The 23,189-nt window shown below is 46.1% G+C and overlaps 1 protein-coding gene across 2 annotated transcripts in view; it reads right to left on the bottom strand.

Moving 5' to 3' along the window:
• The window catches only part of LOC8039254 (nascent polypeptide-associated complex subunit alpha, muscle-specific form), a 32,784-nt gene extending 14,968 nt beyond the window's left edge, over nucleotides 1-17,816 (bottom strand). Inside the window, exons 1-6 of one of the 2 annotated variants that reach the window (XM_029989389.3) lie at nucleotides 17,503-17,816; nucleotides 6,866-7,053; nucleotides 3,400-3,496; nucleotides 2,427-2,482; nucleotides 1,953-2,000; nucleotides 1,693-1,807 (exon numbers count right to left, since the gene is read on the bottom strand). In XM_029989389.3, the coding sequence (XP_029845249.2) occupies nucleotides 1,693-1,807; nucleotides 1,953-2,000; nucleotides 2,427-2,482; nucleotides 3,400-3,496; nucleotides 6,866-7,028 (479 nt within the window). In that variant the 5' untranslated portion in view covers nucleotides 7,029-7,053; nucleotides 17,503-17,816. The remainder of the gene's footprint in view (nucleotides 1-1,692; nucleotides 1,808-1,952; nucleotides 2,001-2,426; nucleotides 2,483-3,399; nucleotides 3,497-6,865; nucleotides 7,054-17,502) is intronic. The other variant, XM_042288686.1, reaches the window with a different exon arrangement.
• Between the last annotated feature and the right edge of the window lie 5,373 nt (nucleotides 17,817-23,189).

The following is a 23,189-nucleotide window of genomic DNA, read 5'->3' as shown; positions in this document are numbered from 1 at the left end:
AAAGGCAACAAAAGCTCTGCCCCCAAACAAGTTTTCTACTTTTAATTGTGGGCATGTACAGCCAAAGTGAAATGAAAGGCAATAAGCGTGTGCACTGGAAACCGAGCTTCTACCGTGCTCTTGACATGTCACTGAAAGTGCACTCCAACACAAAGAATACGAGAACAGCTGTTTAGAGCGCCTGGCGACGGAAGGCCGATGGGCGCAGCGGTGTGCTACGGCGAAGGTCAAGGCGACCGCATCCACAAGGTAAAGGACGGATCTAACGAAACTCGGATATTACGCACTTTGCACGAGCAAGGTCGAACAGAGATGAAACTTTGTACATCTGTACGGAACCCTAATTGCACTACTGTACACTCTGCTACGCCTTACCACGGGGGCCTAAATCTCCCACCGGTGGCAGGGGGTCTCTGTTGTTGTACCATCATGGGGGGGGGGGGGGGGGTTAGTGGGACATACTTTGACAAGCAGCTTGACCTTAAACTAATGACATGCATCCAAATGCTGACACGGCGTCCAACTACGTCAGTCGAGTGCTGCGTCAGGAACACGCCTAAATATTGCGTGTTGTACCCATGGGTTTAGTTCTCAACTTCGCCGCTAAGGGTGAGACTGTTCAATCTATTCCTAAAAGGGGTATCGGACCCCCTCGACAAAATCCGTGGGGGTCTGAGATCCCCCCAGAACCCCCGACTTTAAGCGCTGGGGTCTCCAAACCCCACGGTCGTTACAGTGACGCCCGGCCCACGGTCCATTCCCGGCAGACCTGCTGGTACAAAAAGAAGCGCGTTTAAAGAAACTGCGATGCGACGAGCTTCGTAACTATTCCACTTCGTATCTTGCTGATTCAATCTTAGTTTCCTGTTTCGTGGCTCTGTAACTACGTTAAAATTATTTTGCTTTCTTACGTATATCACGCTTAGTGTCCCGTGTCATAAGCATCGCGTATTGTCATCATCGGTGCTACCATTTTTATAATTCTTATGCCAATGGTTTCCGGGCTACAGTTATTGTGCAATGTTGCAGTCGGCTAAATATTAATCTATATAATGTATTGAACTGTGCTATAGGGCGTTTTCATGTGACGTCCATCTGCCATTTTGATGTTAGGATGAGTGAAAAATTGTTTTATTTTATCAGAAGAAAACAAAATGATTGCGATGAAACAAGTTTTTGTGCACTATACTTATTCAAGGTGTCACGCATGTCTCCAGAATACTCGCCCCTGCGAGCGCCAGACGGTTCACTACAACGAAATGGTGCACGAAATTATGTCGGTGAAAACGACCTAGTGCTTGCAGGTCTCCTTATTGACGCATAGGGTTTCATTAACACCTTGGATTCCTTTTTGTAATTTTTAAACTTCTGTACTAAAACGCTTATCTATACTCTGTTTCATACTTAGTGTGCAACGCTGTCAAAGCTACAGGCACGAGCATGGGCTTGGTCTCGATCATTTGCACGAGTTCTCACGCAAACAAAACCATAGATAAAGCCACGCACTCGCGCAAGTAGCTTTGACAGGGTTGCACGCTAAATATGAAGCAGAGTATAGGTACATTTATTTAGTAGTGTGTTTTTTTACATTTTATCTGTTTATTTTCTGGCCCTTGAGACTGCGACAGACCCCTAGCCATAAGGTCAGGAGACCCCTAGTACATCCGTGTTCAAACCGGAAAGAACACTCACATGTGCTTGTACTCCAGAGACAAGCTGACCGCCTCGTCAGGACTGAAGATGACCCTGCCGCTGCTTGAGTTGTCCAGCTCTCCCTTCTCCTCCGGAGTGAGCGTGGCACGTTCGTCTGCGGAACACGACAGAGACACCTCAACGTTCGGCGCGTTCCGCCTACGGGACAATGCGTGGGGCAGGCTCTCAACATCCCATTAGGCTACAGAACAACATGCAGGGTGTGCGAGCATCCGCAGGCACGTGAAGTCGTCGCCTACCCTTTCCGCTCCGCGAGCTGTAGAAGTCTCGGCGTCGCTTCATTTCCTCTGAAACGTGCAGATGTACAAACGTTAATGACGTTGACGAGATGTAACATTAAAGAAAACTTGAAATGAGGAGCAGCGAGTTGGACACATTGGACGAGCTGAGTCCACGATCAAAATGAGACTACTGAGAGAAATGCTGGCACCAGCTTTCCATTTTTGAGTTCTTGACAGTTGGCAAATGAGAGATACGGTCACGCAGGAATGATTAAATCGGTCTACATATTTAGAGTTGATATTCATAAAATAAGAACTTTTTGTTATTACGCAAACTGCTCTAGATTCTCAATTCATAAATACATAATACTCTCGCACAGAACACTGTGAAAGAACACTGCTTCTCTTTTACTGTGCAACATTAATCTAACCCACGCAAGAGGGACTTGTTCAAGCTAAGTGCAAAAAATAGCGTAGATACAGGGCACTCACTTTGATACAGTCCTGGAATTGCTTTGTAGACTATGTTCTGGAGGATTTCATCCCTTCTGTAAAAAAACAAAAAATTTCAACCTCTTTCAATCACTTCAGGAAATAATTGCAAACAATTTACCGTAAAAAGCTACTGTCGCAGCTTGAGGAAGGCTCCCCCTCCCATTTACGAAGTTGCAAGAGCTTTGTAAATAAACAAATAAATAAAAAAAACTGCGAAGCGAAAGATGATATCGAGACCTACCTAGCACCACCCCCATACGGAAGCCACACACACTTCTGTGCGACGACGCCTTCAGACTGCACCACCTCCAAGCTGACAGGAACGGTGGAATTTACAAAAAGGCTCTGCTCGGTATAAAAGTCTATCCTCATTTTCGCTTAAAAAAAATTCATACTGAAACAAACTCGGCTGCTCGCAGATTGCCTCCATACAATGAATTAAGATACATGTATCCCCATTCTGAGAACGGCTGTTTGTCATTTGATAAAAACATGCACATCAAAATGCAAAAAGTGTGTCATTTCTCCGCCAACCAAATCTCTCGAGGACCACCGCGCACGGCGTACAAAATCGAATTTGGGGTTTTTACGTGCCAAACCAACGAAGGGCATTTGGCATTCCCCAGTGACGGACTGGAGAATTAATTTCAACCGCCCGGGGGATCTTGCGATGTGCAACCGAAATCCGGGTCCCCCACGGCGCCTTCCCCGCAATAAGCCTCCCTCGCGGCGTGCAATAAACGGGGACGGACGTCGGTGTCTGCGTGCCCGGCATGCAGACACCGACGTTTTTCCCGTGCACTGGAGCAACGAATGATTTTCATCAATCTGCCACACAGCCACCTATTCGCAAGCACATTCACCCGTGGCCAATGGGCGGCACGAAAGGTCGCCGAGGAGCTGCATATTCCATGTGCCCGCACAAGCAGCTTTTGTTGCTCGTCGACCGCACAGCCCGAGTGAAACTCACCTTAGCTGCACTTCCATGTTGATCTTTGACAGGCGAAGTTCACAGACGGGGCAGCTGCTTCCGGTTTCCAAGTGCTTGAGGATGCAAGACTTGCAGACTGCATTTTTCGACACGAGAAAAAACAAACGCCGGTGAAGCGAACGCTTCCAAGAAACCAAACGGGAGCCGAGCGGAAGGCTCCAAGCTTTTTTCGCGCAGAATGCAATCTGGGAGAACAAAGGCCCGTGGCCGTACGAGGCAGGTGGCTGAACAATAGAAGGAAAAGATATCAATATGTTTCGAGAGGCTCGCTCCATCTGCTATACATTCTTTAACGGCTTGGGTGGGTCATCCTGAAGAGTTTTGTGGTTTCGGAAGAATTCGAGGAAATCCGAGGCATGCGGGCTGGTCGATTTTTCGCTGAGCTGAGCCGATTCTAGCTTAACAGTTAGATCCGAAAATAAAAAGCTGACAATCGAGGGAAAGTGCAGATGCATTCACGGACTGGGAAGAGGAGGCAAGACATTTCTTTCTTTTCTGTTCTTGTTTTTACAAAATAAACTTGCACAATGGACAACAAGCCTTGCCCTTTTGCTGTGACCGGAAATTAACTGAACCCCCCCCCCAAAGAGTCACAAAAAAATATGATCTCTCTTTTGCAATTTCTGTGTCATGCAAGTTCGCTCTTAGATAGTAGTATTGTCATCAAATAAATGCACCACCTAAGCCCTACCTGTCTGACAACTCTCACAAGGTTGGGCTTTGCGCCAAGCTACAACATATTTGATGCATTTGCGACATAAACACACCCGCCAGAGCGCAGTGGTAAAGGCAAAGGGAGCAAAAACGGGAGCAGGATGCGACAAATCGCAGGCGCTGACATTGGTGGTGCCGAGAGAAAGAGTGAGGGAGAGAGTGACCGAAGAAGGCAGCCAATACATTAGGCACGTTCATTCTGGATAAATGGATGCTAACAGCTTTACCCTTTATAGCGGGTGCTAGCTTGCGCCACCTAGCCTAGAAACTATAAACCAAAAGCATGATCCCTCCCTTTGCCCCTCTAAGCAGATTTGCTTCCCCTTTGCAAAGTTGTAACTATCACCAGGCGGTGTGGGATGTCACCACGATGATCTTTAGGGATCTGGCCAAAAAAACTAAAAAAACATCACCCCTGCCTCTTCTTCCCGGTGAGGGAGTTGCCAATTTTCCTCCGGTCAAGCCTAGTCGGCCTTACCCCAGCACCGGGCCCACTGGAAGACAGGGTAGATTTCTTCTGTCCCACCAGTCCCCAGCTGTGTTAGTTGTAAGTCATTAAATTCTCCCTAGATAATTTCCACCAGTCTTCCAATTTCCTCTTTGTTATTAAAATGCACCTATCATCCATTCTTGCATTCTCGTCTGCAAACCCCAGCGCTCCGGCTACATCCGGCGCCTTTTCCAGGAGGGTGGGAGCAAGCATTGTGCACCTCAACATTGCGTGTCTTACTGTCTCGTATTCCCCTTGGCATATGGCACACCGTGTACCCATTTCCTCATAGATTATCTTATATGTCCTACTGAATACTCCCGAATGGCTAGGTTGGACATTTACGTGCATGTTTTAAAAGGTCACTTAAGTGACGTAATGGCATCTGATGGCTGTGCCAATTGCCTCCACCAATCGGATGCCATTACGTCACTTCCTTGGCCTTCTAGAATGTACATGTGTCCAATCTAGCCGTCCTGTTCTAGCCTCGAATAACGACAAGCTCCTTCCTTATTTTCCGTTTTCGTCCCATAAACACAGTCAAAGCCGATTTTCTCTGCATTCTTTCCTCTCACAGTTCTGCCGTTACAGATCGAGTGGTTGCCAACTCTAGTTTTCATGGTACGACACACGGCGCCAGTGCTTCCTTGCAATCCGAAGCTAAACTGGACTAAGCGGCAACCTTGCAAATGGCGAATGGTACTGCGAATTACTGCTTCTCTGCGTTTGTTAAAGCCCCGCCAGCAATATGCGGCCACGGGTACCACCGCCGTCTACCTCTACGTTCCGACATTTCGAGGCAGCCGAAATGCGAGGGAAGACAGCAAACCTTTTCTTCTAGATTGAAGGCTCTTCCCACATTTGCATCTGCATGTGACCGACCACATGGCAACAGCTTGTAACTCCTTACGGTGACTATTGGGTAGCCCAAGAGCACTATACCAATCTGCATATGTTTCCTCTTATTTTCTTTTTTTTACGCACCATTCGTTCAGCGTGGGCTTGAAATAACGACGCCAACGTCAAGAGAGCGACCAGTTCTCGTAGACAGCGCGGTAATTTCATCTTGCAAATAAAGCTAAACTGTCGGTCTAAATATGAACAGATAGAAAGTGCTCCAGGGATACCCAACACATGGCGCTCCATTCCCAGATTCTCTTGTGGGCACCGCCATTTTGGCGCTTCGTGCAGAGTTGGCGCAATTGGTGACCGTTACGATTCGAAGGAGACTTCGCGAGCTTCGGATATAGCGTTAAAAAGTCCAGGCCACATGGTTTCGCTCCATCGCAGACTATTCTATAACTTTTGGCAGATCAGAAAACCATTTTCAGCGACATCGGGAAGCGTTTTGCATAACTGGCAAACTATGATTTCAAACAACAAGATGGCTGAAATGTCGTTACTTTGAAGCGTAGCAAGTTTGGTGGCTCTTCGTGACCGGTCACACGTCGTGTCAAAGCGCTCGGTTGCACTCAAATGCGGACGTGTCGACTACGTCGCCTGAAACGTGTCTCTGACCGGTCGGTTTAGCGCTCTATTCCTCCCGTGCGTCGCAAGTGTTCTTATAGTGGCAACAAATGATGTCACATAGGTCGGAGTGTAGCATTGTCAGACGCCCAACTCCTGGCTGGCGAAGATTCTGTGGACCGTCAAGGTGGACGGTGACCCGCGGTGGAACGGGCACCTGCCAAATTCCACCACCGCTGCTGTTACATTGAAGGCGACGTCAAGGACAGTGTCCAGGATGACGCTGAGGATGGCGTCAAGGATGGCGTCTAGGACGACCTCTAGAACGGCTTCTAGGGCAACCTCTAGCACATCAAGGACGGCGTCTAGGACGACCTCTAGGACGACGTCAAGGATGATCTGTAGGACGTTAAGGACGGCACCTAGGACAACGACAATGATGGCGTCTAGAACGTCGTTTAGAACCTCTAGGACAGCATCTAGGACGACGTCAAAGACGACCAGTAGGACGACCTCTAGGACAAGGTCAAGGACAATATTGAGGACGATCATCGGGCATCTGCCACATTCATTACCAATGCTGTGACCCCGCCAGTATCGTGGCTAGCGATAGTGCAACACTTCCACGACATTGTCGGGTGGAAACCGCAGGACCGCTTTTTGGGACACAATAAACACACCAGTTGAAGACGCATTCCAGGCACCATAGCGTGAGTCAGCCTCAGTTATACAGTCTATGGATGCAACAAAGCAGGAAGTGGCGAGGGCACTCACAGGAGTGTAGACACTTGACCAGGGTCACCGCATCCACCAGGTACCCCCGGCAGAGTGGGCAGCTGAGGCAGCTGTTGAGGCTGGCCACTGGAGGTCGCTCCCACGGGGGCCTGGAAGTGGAGGGGCCGCCCAGGGGGCTGCCCCCACCACCCAGAGCTGCCATCCGCTAGTGCCGCCGGCGGGACACCCTGCAGGACCCCGAGCACCATACACTGCTGTTATCGCCAGCCGAGACACTGAATTTCGACGCCCAGTTTTGTACAGCATAAACCCGAAAACATGATGTCCCAGGAACTGAGAAATCATAGCCTGTACACCACAGTTGTCATCACTATCATCACCAACCAAGACACTAAATCCTGGCATGCAGCTTTGCACAGCCTAGATCCAGTAGCTCCTGGGCCCTTTGAAGGAACCAAGACACCAAGACACTGCCGTCATCATCATCATCAACAACAAACATGGGGGCATTACAAGCCAAACCAACGAAGTGCATTCGGCATGCTCCGGAAGAGGACTGAAAATTGATTTTGATTAATTTCGACCACCCGGGGATTATTTGGCATGCAACCGAAATCTGTGACTTGGGATCTTTAGGCTGGCGTTTTGCATCGGAGCCACTGAGGCAACTTCACCGTCATTGTTAATTATGATATTAAATTTCGGAATCCAGTTTTGTACAGCATGGATCCGGTGCAACGTCAACCCTTCAAAGAAACCGCATAAATCGGTTTCTTAAGAGATGGGGGTACAATTTAGCAAAGGTGTAATTAGGTGGCACCTTTTTATGAAAATATGGAAGGACAAATTAAAAAAAAAAAAGCTAAAAAAAAAAAACTATTTTTAATGGGTTAAGCCTGACTTGTACGAAACTATAGAATGTTGTGATGGTCCACTGTGGCATTTATTTTGGCCAAACAAAGGTGAGGGGATAAAATGCAGCCACCAAACTACTCAAAGATTTCGAGAAAAAAAAAAAAAAAGAAGGCTTAGTTAAATTTTTTTTTAAAAAGAAAATAAAAGTTTTCTTACCTTTTTGGCTGGACTCAGGCAAGCTCATGATTTCCTACTTTCAAACAAGTGCACCATCCACGGGCACTTTCGCAATAATTTGTGGTGCAATATGTTAAGACAGTGATTTATGCGGCCCTTTAAAGGGGCCCTGCAACAACTTTTTGACTGTTTTTTTAATTCGCACCGAACGTGAGCGCACTGAACGTAGTAACTTAATGAAACTTCTCTTTTCTCGAATTTTTCTTTGTTATAAGTTACAGGCAAATTAAAATTACAAAAACAAGCAAAAAATAACCCCCTTCATGATGCCGTTGGTCTTGGCTTGAGTGGCGGTGAACTAGAGGAGGGGTAGTAAACTCAGCGAGCGCTCATGGCTGCCGCACTCCGTGTCGACGGCTCGAGAGGTTGCCACTAAAGCATGTGTTGAATAGGCTGCATGAAGCGGGCGGCCAGGCGGCTCACATCGCATTTGCTACGCGATTAAAGACTAATTCGGCATGACACTTCACTGGCCACAAACGACAGCAAACACGGGTAAAGATCAGTTCAGAACAAGAGCCACCACGAGCTGCCATTCCGCCAAAAGGCCAAATCGCAGCCAGACCTGTGCCGAAGGCCTTCGGAACGCTTGGAATCGGTCGGATCCTCGAGCCGGTATACGACCGCAGCGCCGCCGTGTACATCCGGGACCTTCCTACACTCATCGCTCGTCGGTCGCTCATCCCACTACCCCTTTCTAGTATGCACCATTTTTTCCGCTGCTTGGTGGCGGGTATGACGACGGGTCATTTCTTGTTTCCGTACATTATAAACTGCATTTGTTTCTTTTCTGATCTAGAATACTGAACAAAAACTACTTTCATAAATAATTGAAATGGTTTGCGACACTTATATTTTGTATTTTGTCTAAAAGAAAAAGTTTTTAGCGGCTCTGATCAGTAGTAAGGCCAGGACCAAAGACCTCATATTTCGCGCGCTTTCGGCACTGCGGGTCGTTCCCGTAGGTGGAGCAGGTTTCCCCGTCGTCCGGTTAAAATACAATGCACCGATATTTAGTTACTCTCTCCGTGCTCGCTGGCTTGCCCGAACCCCAAGAGACATGGAAACCGCAAAAAAGTTAGACGCTTAAATATGATTGCAGGGCCCCTTTAAAGGAACACTGACAGGTTATTTATGCTCGCCGAGACTTTTACTTGAACCTGACCTATAAGAGCCCAACTAACTGGAATACAATTTGTGGCTCGAAATTCAATTTTTCTTTCTGTCCAAAAACAGCCAGCTTGGAATTAGCTGGTTTCAGTTGCGCTCACTCTGTTTTCCATGGTCACATAAAGTTCAAACTATGTGTACAAAATATATTCAAAGTCTCGAGCATCAAAACACACAATCAATAAAAAAAAAAAAAAAATGGAGGCCACAAATATGCAAGCTCCATATTTGTGGCCTCCAAGAAGCTGCAAATACATTGATTGAAAAAGAAATGTTGCACAGATCACAAAAAGTACATGTACATATCATTCTCAATATGGCAATGTACTGCAGGCATACCGCGAGCTGAATGTAATGGCGGTGCACAACGGACCAACGTTTTGACGAACGTGAGGTCGCTACTCTGGAATTGTCGTTCGTGGTACCCCGGAGGAGCTGAATAGGCACGGGAGAGAAGGAAAATCTGGTTCGACCAAGTTCGACTGGGCTTGATTGCGTGCAGCATGCCGCCGTACTTTTGCAGAGCAAAGCTGTGCAGAAGGGTATGTACGGGGTGTTTGACTTATCGACACTTGGGTTATTCGTTTTAAAAACCGTTTCGGTGTCACTTTGAGCGAAAAATTGGTGTCTCTGTGGTGTGGCCAGAACATGGTTGACATTCACATAATAAAATAGGCTCTAAAAATTTTTTTTGCAGTACACCTTTAAGAAGTGCCAAGACGCCATCGGGTCCACAATGTATTTCATCCATCCTTTCCACTTGTTCCTGATTCAATTTCCGACAATCAACTTCTGTGACGGACATTCAGTCACTTATGTTCCGAGACAGAGAAGTCATCTGACCAGTCATGTGACTAAAGATGTCACACGTCTATACTCCATTTCACGATAACTTGGCGAACAGTGGAACTACGGCCACTGCGACCCAATAAGTGCGTCGGAGCGAGGCACGTGACACTAGGTCATGGGGCTTGTGCGTCACTACGCCAAATGCGAGGCCCGGAGAAACCGACTGTCGTCTGCTAGCCAAGAGACGTCTGCTGCGCAACCAACCAACTTCGGATGAACGTCCACCTCCGCAACATTTGAGTCCACTAAAATAGCGAGCTCTTTGGGAACAGTTCACGAGACAACCATATGCTCAATTTACCCATGACTCTGTGAAGGGGGCTAATGTCCAGGCCCAGTGCGATGTTATCAGGGGAAACGGTCAATTACACGGCTGTGTCGCCAACAGCCACGGCGCCACAAGGAGAAAAAAACTGGGAACGAATACGAATGTGGCGTCACTTTTTTTGCTTTAAATATAATCGAAACTCGTAAATTTGAGAATGCTTATTTCTTTATTTTGCATATCTTCTTGATAGAGATGGAATCATGCGAGTTCAATTGCCTTCAAAAGAGAAAGAAGCCTAGAACTACTTTTTTGTCGCAGGCGGCGCTGTTGTTTTGGCAGTAACGAGGCCCCTGTGCTTTTATAGGGTAGAGGGGGTCGCAGCCTCCACAGTTTGCCAAGTTATCGTGAAACGGAGTACATGGTAGCAGACGAAATCAAATATTTTACGCCTCCCTCCTCCTTCTTTTCCTCTGTATAGAATGCCCGCCACACATACGCTCCACAACCACCTCGCCTGCCGTCAATTTACAGCACCTGCATTAATGGACCGATCCAATAAAAGCACGTTCGGGAACTGAACGAAACGGAAAAACATCCACTAACAAAGTTAAAAAAATTTGAGACAAAAGAGGTGCAATAATGATGGCTAAAATTAGTGCCGCAGCATTCTTTGTCCTCGTGGAGAAGATTTAACAGTTGCTTTTTGCAGGCAATGCCTTTACGGAGAGTTCGGTCGGGCTAAAGTAAAGAGAGCATTTGCTTAGTGACCTGGTGCATCACTTAAAACAGGAAAAAAGGAATGTTTGCCTACGACAATTAAGTATTTGTTCAGGAACGAAACCCGGGGCAACGGAAAGGAAGACCCGAGCATGTGCGCAAATTTTTAGAAGTTTGCTTCAGGTGGAACAAGGTCACCATAAAACTCCGCATTACATGAACGTGTTTCAAGATTATGTACACAGCCATCACGACCAGGTGCCGAATGATAAGGAAAGGTTTTCATAAGTTGAGGCCCCGTTTCGTGCACGTGCGACAGCGTGTAAAGGAAGCTTGACGACGTAACGCTGAACCAGGTAACGTGTTAACATGTGGCCGACAGCCGACGCAGGACAATGCCTACATCGTTGCAGACTCCCGCAATACGGGAAAACACAAATGCAGCCAACGTGAGCTTACACGTTCGGAACAACAGAGGTGTTTCGGAAGTGCGGCGACACGGCTTGTCGGGATGACGAAAACGAAGCGCCGAACACATGGCAATAGGAGACTTCAACTTCGAGAAATGCCCATGGGAAACGCGCTTCGGTAGTCCTTTTAGTAGCTGTGCGAAAATTCTACTAATAATAGCACGCATTAGGACACCAGGGGGCAATGGAACTGTGGGACGCATAAGCAGATATGTGCTTAAATGAGACGGTTTTGGAAAGTGTATTTTGGAAGAAAACCTGAAATAAACTATTCTATTCTTTTACTATTTTCCAAATGCCTGGTATATTTTGTGTATTCATAATTTCAGCACCAGTCGTTAATTCCTAGTGCATTGTGCGCTCTCAATAAAATTTACCTTTACGTCGACACTTACTTGTTCATTGCTTGTGTGCCACAGAAAACTAACAATTTAAAGTTAAAAAAAAAAAAAAAGAAGTTACAGGTTTCTAAAGATTATTTTGCAGAAACAGTGCCCTGGAGTGGTGCAGTACATTGTTTTCTTTAATTAATATTATGAAAACTTTGTCACCCGCATTATAAAATTTTAAAAATGTAGTTTTGTTGGCAGGAAAACCACTGTTCCCTAGGTCGCACAAAAAATGATCCCCGAATACATCTTTTTGATTGCGTATTGATTGATTGGTTGCACTAAAACAAAAAGTGAAAAAGGAAACATCAAATTGTAGTTATCTTTTTCACGTGTCCTTGTCATTCAAATTCCATTTCAAAGCACCGTTTCTCGTGAAACGATGTCACAACAGTAGTCCATGCTTCATTTTTATAAACAAGCGAGTTTTCCTCGAAGTAAAAACTTGTGAAACACTTATGCTTTTTAAATTATAACCCGTCACTCGAGCCACTGTTTGCACTTGTCACTACCCTGTCAAAGTAAATAATTTTTATCAAAGACAGGGATCTGTATTCTCTCTTTCTCGCGCAAGTTGAAGTGTGGTGGCGAAAGTAAGCATATAGCCCTTTCAGTCTTTCAGCTCTGAACTGGGCGGTGGGGTCTGGCAGTGTTCGTGAGATTAAATCAATGCACCATCTTCGGTAAACGATCGCTTATAGCGCTTTCAGACGTATCTTATGATGCAAGCATGATACACACAAAAATTAGGAAATATACGCAGGCCGGAACAGTACCACGGCCACCCAATAGACGGCGCCACTGAGTTTGTTGCCAAACAAAGAAAAGTAAATATGTTCCTCAAATTAAAAAAAAAGGACAAAAAATTAACTGTTTTTATTTTGATCATGATACAAAATTTTGCAAAATCTACAGCATAGACGAAAAAAGAGAAAAACAAAAGGCAAACTGAGAAACACAGCACTTCACAATCTAAAGTGGAAAAGCACCGATGACCAACCAACATCGCCGCAAATATCCGACAATGCGGATTTCGACGGCATACAAATGTGCACTGTCAACCGCCTGAGGCCGCATGTAGGATCACAATGCAGGATCCCTCTGGCAAAACAACATAAAATAACAGTATGGATGTCAAAGGGCCTCCGATAAAGTATTCAAAATGCCAATATCTTTTTTTTCCTTCAAAACACAATTGTTAACAAAAAAAAAAAAAAATCCGGCTCGACAAATTTTTTTTTTAACATTCAAAAATTGCTGTTTTTCAATTAGCTGTTCAGGGCTGCCTCCCCACCCACTTTTAGATGAGTGGTGTGGTGAGGACACAAGGCTTTGAATACATGAGAAGTAATTGTCGTCAGCTTCAATGGCCACTTTTCCCGGTGCATTGCAATATGTGCTTGGCCTGGTAGCCATGAATGAGATAGCGACTCTACACCTCAAATATGTTGCGACTCGGTACCAGTAAGATGAAGGTTTCACGGCTTCATTCTAAATATATGCGAGAATGTTTGAAGCATCATCACAATTATTAGAGAAACCACTAACTAAACTCCATTAACTCATCATGGCTCACACACAAGCACACATGTGCTTAAGTGAGACGATTCTGGAAAATGTATTTTTGAAAGAAACCTGGAATAAACTATTCTATTCTATTCTAAAAACTCCTAGCCTGATGGTGCAACAAAAGCTATGCATTTACCGGACCAATCAAGTACATTATGCATTTGATTTGTTCCTGCACTAAGTGCAGGAACAATGTATCAATTAGCCCATCTCTCACTACTGATGCAATCGGATGCCCTTCCCTTCATCGCCCAACTCAACTCCCTATGCACAACTTCGTGGCCGAGCGTGCTAACGCACTGCGACTCGGAGCGTGGGGCTGCGAAAGCTAGCACTGCAGAACCCAGGGATCCTGGGTTCAATCCCCACCCAAGCCCGTTTTGATCAGGGTGAGCATCGCACTGGCACGTGGTCGTGCATTGCTACAGCGTGGTGCACGTTTAGGACCCCAGACTAGCAGTTGGTACATCACTGGCTGAATTTCTCATCTAGAGCTGAGAGAGAAGTCGCCCACAGAGCCTGACAAACTTCCGGCTGTCTAAACATATATACAACACAATTACTCTTATGCTATGCGTGGGAGCGTGACCACATGGCGAAAGGGAGACAAACGGTTGGCTCATCGAGGGCACAGCTTCCACCGCACTGTCACCGTGGGGGTGAACGGAGTATGCCGTAAAATCCCGAGAAATGTCCCACCCCCGAAAGATAGCCCACCTCTATTTCTGGCTTTATTTGCTATATTTCTTTAAGCACCTAAAGATAGCCCACCCTTAGTAATAGTAGCATTGGGGTAGATTATGGCCCCGGCGTAAATGCATCCAGTTAGCTATGACGGGACATAAGCGAACATTGCTGACTGGGAAGTGCAGCCATCTTTCTACACTGCTCCTCGTCACCATAACCAGCTTGAAAGGGACACGTGACCTTAAAAAAACTTTTTTTTGCAACTTTTCTCGATGGTACACCGAAAGTTCGCCCACTCCATATTTTCAGTCGATTCGCTCTTGATTTTAGGTAGGCTATCTCCTGGGATATTACCGTAGTCTAGAAACCCAAAAACTGTTTCCGTCCTAACAAATTTTGTCACTACGAGCAGTCTTAATCTATGTAGGACTAAAATAACAAAGAAAGGTTTTTTTCTAAACTTTTTTTTTTTCAAAAAGCAGTTGTAGTTTTTTCGTTATTTATATATAGCGTTTTAATTATCCGGAAATAATATGACATCTAGGTTCCAAGCATTGATGGTGTTTACAATCGTCCGCCCTTTTTGACGGTTACATGGAGTCTAAGGAAAGAGCCGGTGCGTCTAACAATTTCCTTTATGGTGGTTTTCCTGAACTCACGTCTACCCATTCGGTCTTCCCGAGAGATCTGGCTGGTTAAATCCTAACGCTGGCAGCGCCGCTCCGGTGCTTTAATCTGTTCCTAGAAAAACCTTTCCCGTAGCGCAACAAAAAGATTCCAGACCAAGTAATCAAAGGACCGTCCGTGGCATTGGGCACGAGATGTAAACATAGATTACTAGAGCAACAGAAGGAGGGAGCACGTCGCTCCCTCTGCAGTGTACACCATTCTACTGTTCTTCCGCAGACGTTACCGCTCAGCATGCAAAGAACACCACCTTGTCAACCGAAGGAAGCATGCATAAAATGCACCAACCTCCATACTGAATTTAGATTCAAACATGCAAAGTATGTATGTGCACTTCTCCCAGTACGCGGGCTTTTTCTCTGTGCCCATGAGATGGCTATGCAACTCCACGCCACAAACATTTGGCATATCGGTACCCGCAGAGGGAGAGAACAGCCGATTGCTCCCTGTGTGGTTGCAATTAAAGCTGTGGCAGAACTTGGTGAAGATTCAAGCATGAAAGAAATGTGCTTCAAGGATCCTTCCTTCTAAACTGAGATCTTTAATGTGATATGAGGGTGCCTCCTATCATATGATCCTTATCTTAGGATTCCCATCTGGCAGGGATCTCAAGTCTCCAAACTTTTATAAAGTGATTCTATTTTCGTGTTACATCGGAAATCACTCAAGTTCCTATTGCAAAAGCGAGTTTCACAGAAAACCTCAACAAACCACGCAATGATGTAAGATATTTTAGCTTTAGCCATTTCTTGATACTCTGCCAAACAGCATGCACACAATTTCAAGCTCATCCAAGAATGCTGACATCGCAACAGTATTGCAGCACAAGCTAGAGAACATTATTTGAAGTTGAGCATGTTGGTGAATTACATACAAATACATAAAAGGATAAAAACATAGAAAGCAGGGACAAAAACTTGTTTCTGTCCCCGTCTCTCTACGATTTTATTCTTTCATGCATTCATATCTAGAAAACCAACTGGCTCAATTCAGAAGTGGTCAAACCGTAGCCGCAAATAATGCCAGACAGCACGTAAGAGGTAACCATATATTGACAGCAGACAAGCGATAAACACAATATCGATGCACTCACAGAAATACCTTACCATACTTGTTTGGCTAATTCTCAAAAACCTTATCATTATAAAAAATAAAAAAATAAAAAAATAGCAACACTTTGCCACTGTGATATGACTGGCAGCAGTATGAACAGAAGCTGAATGCAACCAGCGGTCAATATACTGGTGAAAGTCTAGTTCCCATGGCAACAAACCTAAATGAACATGTTCGTTTAATAAAAAAAAATAAAAAAAAAAGCTTCCTGAACTTCAAAATAATTAATCATTCTGCTTCTAGCCACCTGTTTGAGTAAACTTGATTGAATAAACAATGTTTCCAAATTAAATACTAGCTCAAAGCAGCTGTGCTGAGCAAACACTGCTTCAAACTTGTTCAGTCCCCTGCATGCAGAAATGCAGGTGCACTGTAGTTGCGCACAATGACCCAAGGGAATGAAGGGAGCGTAAAGATCAAATTATCTTCCTTGAATAATCAAATAAAGAGAGGAAGCGAAAAAGAAAGATGTCCGCAGATTTCATGTGCGAAAGGTTACGAAAGAAAGGCAACTTGACATAACTTGTCGCATGCTAAACATTTCGGAATGAGGTAGCAACTGTAAGCACTGATGGCAAGCACAGACGCCAGATTTTTGGCGTTTATTAATTCTTTTTGTCTCACTTTACCTGATGATTATAGTTTTCAACACTCAGCCTTCTTTGTTTTCCAATAGGAACTATCATACCTAGAAGTTTCCGTTTCAATCAAGCTGAGAACCAAAACAAAAATTGCAGCTAGCAAAGGCGACTCAGGGTGCAGCTAGCACCACACACACACACATACGAACACACACAGAATGGAGCATACTTGTGACCTCCTCGGACCAAGCGATGACAGTTAAAAGCCCAAATACAAGCTCAAATGTGTCCCTCGGTACATCATGAAAACCAGCCCAAAAATCCACCGACACCGCCAGGCAACGCTTGCCACGCTTCAGTGACCCCCCCAATGTTTACAATCGCGCAGGAGCTATCGCAGCGCGTTTCGAGTCGATATACAGCTGGATTCGTGGGTTTTGGAAGCGCCCCAGTCCACCCAGCGCTCATCTTTGAGCAGACCGGCGATCACGAACGAGGAAGCAGTTTTTTTGGGAATCCGCGTTCGTCTCCGGGCATAGCGACAGCGCGCAAGCCTAGACGACATGATACGTCGGAAGCCATGCACGGCTTTAGAACTTCCTCGGTTAACCAAGCGCTCTGCTTCCTACCGCCGTAGATCCGCAGAAACTACCTCCCCATACTCTAGAAACAATTATAATAAAATAAATAAAGGGGAATAGAGCGAAGGATGGTACAGCTCAGTTAATGCAATTCCTGCGTCAGAACGCGCGATGAAATTTAATTAGACCGACTACTCGACCACCAATAAAACCTACGTCCCGTCGAACGAACTCACGACGCGTCTCGCTTCGCTTTGCTGTCCACACCCCATCGATTTGGGAACTTTAAGTGTCCGAAAAGATACGGTGGTCGAGAAATAACAAACGGCTTCCTATTCAAAAATTGGGTGGACAGTTCGTTGCGTGGAATCAATACACTTCTCTCCACGTCAGCGTCGCACAGTTGTGCGACCCGAACTCCCCGGAACGGGCTACGCTCGGTTCAGCGGTGCGCTAGTCGAGAGATTAGGTCGTGCACGCGAGACACTGGCAGTTTTATTTACCTCATGAAGGCCGCAATGCAGGGGTATGGGTCCTGTGTTGCGAGGACGAACGCCGAGCGGGGGCCACGGGCGCTTGCTCGCAGCATCGCTAGGCCTAAGCTAGGTTTTGTTGCACCTGATACCTCACCACCGGACCGGTCCGTCTTTCTCGGTCGAGCCCGCACTTGCTCCCGGCCGAAGGATTCAACACGCGAAGGGCACCGAATGTCTGTGGTAATTAAACATCGAATCCGCTTTCGAAGAGACAGCCATGTTTGTTTGCGACGGAAAAACTCACACACACATTCGCACACTTCGGGGTTTTTTTCTTGCGCGGCAGGCGGCGCCACCGGCCGGATTGTTTTCGTTTTCTTTTTGGCTTGTTTTGGTTTCGGGTTCGAAGACGGGAACTGCCGTTTAATGAATCGTTAACTACCGTGATTTCAGCTACAGGGGAACGTAGTTGTGAACGTCGTTAACGCGGCCGTCTTGTGATTCTTTGTTAACACAACATACTGAAACCACCACGAACATTGGAGATGGGAAGCGCGAGCTCTGTTTCCTTCGTTACCTCTGCTACGGAATGTGAAGAAGCCGCGCGCTGGTCGCGTATTGGAACTCTTGTAACCATGGTTACGGCGTCCAAAAATCGATCGCCACGCAGGGAAAAGCTCCCTAGCATCGCGCACTTCGAGGGAGGGGTAACATATATAAGAATATAAAAATAAGTCATCGCGAGGGAGTGCGGTTGTGTGTGCGAATAGTTTTATCCAGCCCCGCTGATTCATGATTCCTTTTCTCTTGGGCCTCCGTGGGTGCTTCCGTGGTAGCACTGTGATGTGTGGGAGGTTAGAGCGTTTTTGCGACTTGTCTTATGAAATTTTAAGTAAAAATAACTGTAGCAATGTGTTAAAATATCTATACATTTCGATTTTTTTTTTTTTTTTTCTGAGGAAGTGATTTTAAACAAAAGAATCCTCCCGATGGGGAACTAAATGGGTCGTCTTTGTTCGCCTAAATTGTAGGAAGGAAATGGAATTCATGACCGCCTAAATGTGTCTTATATCGTTCAACTTGTACAATGAACCACTAATTCCTTTAAACAGCATGGGTGGTCTAAAGAAAACCGCACGATTTACTTCTTTAAGTATAAGATTAGCCAACGAATTTAATATCTGCTTTGAAACATGGAATATCTGTCGTGAATTATTAATAAAATACTGTTTCTCTTGCCACAGTCATCACTTCTTATGGCGCTGAATCAACATATTACTCCAGGAGTTTAAGAATCGGTCTTGGTATGACCTAGTTTATCTTTCAAATTTAAACAAATAAAAAATAACTCGTCTCAATTGTGAAGAAAGAATGCTAGAAAAGCGGCTCGCGACATACAGCCCGCGGGCAACAGCAGGATCACTGCTCGCCGCGGTGGTAGTCGTCTGCTAGCCTCAGATAAACTGCGTTGTCAGGCGGAAAAGTTCTGAAAAGCGCCCTGAGAGTCAAAAGACGTTTGACACGCCGCGCCGTTCCGGACTGACGACACGAGGGCCTCCCATTGGCTGCTGGAACGAATGACGTCAGGCAGGCAGCCACCCAGGCCAGGCATCGTTAGCGTCGCAGCGAACAGTATGGCGACCCCGATCGATGTCTTGCGCTTCTCTCGCGCTACGGCTTCCCACCAGAACTCTCACCACGCCAATCATTCCCGCGTCTCTCCGCCGACAAGGTGCATCTCTCCCATTTTCCAAGATGGCGTCCACCCACATAAGTAGGCTCGGGGGGCGGAGCTTCTCTAATTATGCTCGATTGTCTCTTTTGGCGGGACCCTTCCCTCTTGTAGGCCTCAAAGACGGTTCGCGAAAAAACTATAACAGCAGGTACACCCAAGAACTGCTTTGAGTGCATTTTGATTAGGCCGTAGCCTGGACCGTTGGGGCGCATGCAGCCAGGAGGCCTTCATGGAGAGCCTAGATTTGAGAGTGAGAGCAACTCAAGCAATAAAGAGCGTTTGCAATTTAATGTCGGACACCTCCTGGGCAAATTCGTTGCAAATGTGCATGCGCCGACCTGTGTGGTATGAAGGAAAGCGGACGGGAGACGGTTGCAGCCGACCAACGCATCCATCCCCTTCTCGCAGCTTGTATTGCAAACGCAGCCCATAAACCACGTTATCCCCATTGAGCAGATTTAGAAACTCTGTGATCTAGGCACTCTAGGCCTTTCGGAGTCATAAGCTGTAAAGTGTGCGACAACAGCAGCGAGGAACTGGGCGTATGCGGCGGCGTTGGGGAAATGACGCGCCACGGTACGTCTACTCCGCGGTCGGAGAGGGAGGGACCCAACTTTATATTGTTCCGCGGAGACGATGCGGCACAATCTCGGCGTGCCATCGGGTTTCTTGACCTTGGCCGCCTCCCCTTCCCCCCCACAACCCCATCATCATTGACGTAGCACGACTTGGCCCGCAGAGACTGGTCGCTTCAGATGTGTGCCGGCGGACGACCACTGGGCGAGTCGTTATCATTCGTCGCGGAGGGATTGTTGCTCGCTCTTTCGCGGAGGGAGACGCATCTTTCAAACCGTAGAAAAAGAAAAAAAAAGTAGTCCCGTTGTTTGCGGAGTATTACTATAACTGCCTCATTTCTGTGGTGAAGTGAGGTATATGTAGGGGTATCTTAGGTTAGCTCTATGTTCGGTTTGCAAAAACGTTGACGTTTCAACCGCCAAAGGCATTGCGTCTTCCAAGCTTTGTAAACACTTGTTCGCGCAGCGTATGAACAACGCGCAAAACTTGCTGTTCTTCTTCACGTGACAACGCTTATAGGCGTAGATTTTTCGTTCATTATTCTCACTAGATATCGACGTATATTCTTTGAAGATATAGGTGCCTTTCTGTGATCTGTTCCAAACAAACGCTATCGGCGAAAAAAAGAAAAAAGAAAAAAAAAAAGCCGGTTGAAAAGCGATGAGCCGACGATTCGACAGTAACAGTCTTAGCAACAGCATTCATTTCTAGAAATCGGTGTTTTACGGTTTTAACCGATCGTGTATTTTTGACACCGACAGATGTTTATCGATTTCGAGCCATTCTGTGTCATTGAAACCGAGAGATGTTTATCGATATTTTTCGGTGGTTACATCCGGAAAGTCTACGGACTAGCAATAACGAAGCGCGCAGTGCGCGCGCTTTGAGGTTTGCGTGAGCAAGCGCATCTTGTTGAATGATCGATGCCAATGTCTGCCTATTTTATCGACGTTTGCCAAGCACTCGCTCCAGTGTGCTATCGAGGGATTTGAGGAGGGTGACACACAATTGGCGGAAAAATTATTGAGGACATCGCGCGCGTCGTGATTCCACGTTGCTCCATTAATTTCGGAAGTGGCCCGTGATCGCAAAACATAAAGAATAAAATAAATAAAAGGCGCAAAAACAAGAAACAAAAATACCGGGAAACAAAAAGTGCGATGAGGCATCCCAAACACGTACACGTGTTTCCGTTAAACTGTAAAAAACAAAATGAGCGAAAAAAAAATCATTTATTTAGTCGATCAAAGCATGCAGAATAATTAACCAGTGCGAGGAGAGAGTCGGTGAAACAATAAACCGATAGTAAAGGAAACACGCGGAGGAGTCATGTAATTGGGGATGTGAGGCAGGTGTAGAATTATTAAAGGCAAATCCGGTCCCTCTCACTCTCTCTCGAAAATCACACCAACAAACAAACAATGCAATCAAGAAAAATACGAGAATTCCGCTAATAATCACGTGTCATGCGTCGCCTACCGGATGCTATGACGTCACCAGTTGTCAGTCACGCTTTTTAAGCCGCTTCCCCTTCACCGCTACGAGGAATACGCGAGTACGCGTTGGAGGCACGCGACCTCCTTTTTTTTTTTTTTTTCTTTTTTTTTTTAGAAGCGGGCTAACGACGCAATAGACGCAAAGGAAAACGTTAAAAAAATTACGTTTTTTTTAAACATTGAGATGAGGTTTTAAAAAGTTATCGGAGAAAATAAGATTTCTACGTTACGCATTTTACGTGAGCTGATACTGACTCGACTCGAAAGCATCTATTCGAACGCGAGGCCATTAATCCAGAAGCTTCCTTGTTGCTGTGTCGGTTCCAGGATAGAAGCAAACTGTTCCTCTCTTTTTTCCAACGTTGGCTGACGTCGTCGAGGAAAACCATCGGGGTGACGACTGTCAACCGCGGTTCATTTGCGTTGACCACGGGGAGGGCGTGGGGACGCGACTTCACCTCGGTCACAATCAATCACATCAATGGCTTGTTTTTCCCTAGGCAGGAGATATTCAGGGCCGTGATTCCTCTCTCGTGCACGATTCATTGCGTCTGTATCACAGCTGCTGCTCCACGCGGTGCTTGTAAACTGGTTGCTACGGAAAATATTCATGGAGGCTGGTAGGACCGCCTACATTTTAAGGTGTACACCAGCATTCAAAGGGTGTTTGCTTAACACCTTTGGGGTGTTTGCTTAACACCCCGGTGTATTTGTTTTTTTACATCACCGCCGGATCACGTGGACCCTCTTACTAAAGATTAGTTAAAAAAAAAACCTTTTTGTTAGAAAAATATGTAGGTTATGAATTCCTTCTTCCGCTATTGTATTAGTGAAGGTAAAATATTCGTTTGCTGGCCCTTTAGATTCATATAATATTAAAAAGAAGCCTTTTGAGCGGGATTATGTCACGCCAACGACATGACACTGAATGCGTTACAGGCGGCTACATTTCTACTTGTCTTTTTAGGGTGCACGCGTCCACGGACAACTTCGATTATGATCGCTATCTACTCCGCTGCTCTAATATCTAGAATACAAGACCTGTGCAATGTCTTCTAGTCAGACGCGTCAAACACGTTTCGCATGGTACGATTCTACCAATTGCGGTCTTTAGTTGCAACGTCTCTCGTTCATGAAAAATAAAGAAAAAAATGGACGACAGTTAAGTGCGTGTTGTCACAACTTACATTCGCAAATACCAGCTACAAGAAAAGGCCCGCCAGCTCACAACGCGACTGCCACTGCGCGGCGTCTATATATAGTCCAGTTTTTAGCGGGACTAGAGACGCCACGTCGGGGTTTGCAGACGAGAATGGAAGAATGAATGATAAGTGCATTTTATTAACAAAGAGATAATGGAAGACCGGTGGAAATTATCTAGGGAGAATTGAATGACGTACAACTAGGCTAGGTGGCGCAAGCTGCCGCCCGATATAAAGGGTACAGCCATTAGCATCCATTCGTCCATCCATCCGTCCAGCGCGTTTGCCGCTTCGCGGTGGGGTGGGGGTCCCCTAACGATGACGTCATGCGCTTACACTCGTCGAACTTGAGCTTATTTTGTCGCTTGGGGTGGGCTGGGGGTCCGCGAATGATGACGTCATGTGCAGGCCTTCTCTCCCGTGAGGTACTGGATCCTCCCATCCAGCGAGGCGATTGAAAATGTATCCTGACGCTCACCGCCAGCCTCGACGAGTCTCTCGCCTACTGCGGGCCCCTTTTGTCATTTTGTGAAAGTGTGATGAATGAGAGGTATACGGGGCGGGTGTGGACAACTCGTAACTTTGGACTGTCGTCAAGAGGGAAGAGTAAGCAAATCACAACGCTTTTGTACTTAGTTACGGATCGCTAGCATAATTTCTTACGTATAGCTGCGTACCCCTGCCACACGGAAAAGTTAATATATT

Source organism: Ixodes scapularis, unplaced genomic scaffold, assembly GCF_016920785.2.
Source record: "Ixodes scapularis isolate PalLabHiFi unplaced genomic scaffold, ASM1692078v2 PGA_scaffold10__122_contigs__length_95168666, whole genome shotgun sequence".
Taxonomy (NCBI): domain Eukaryota; kingdom Metazoa; phylum Arthropoda; class Arachnida; order Ixodida; family Ixodidae; genus Ixodes; species Ixodes scapularis.
Note: the sequence above shows the minus strand (reverse complement) of the source record. Positions and strands in the feature narration are given on the sequence as shown.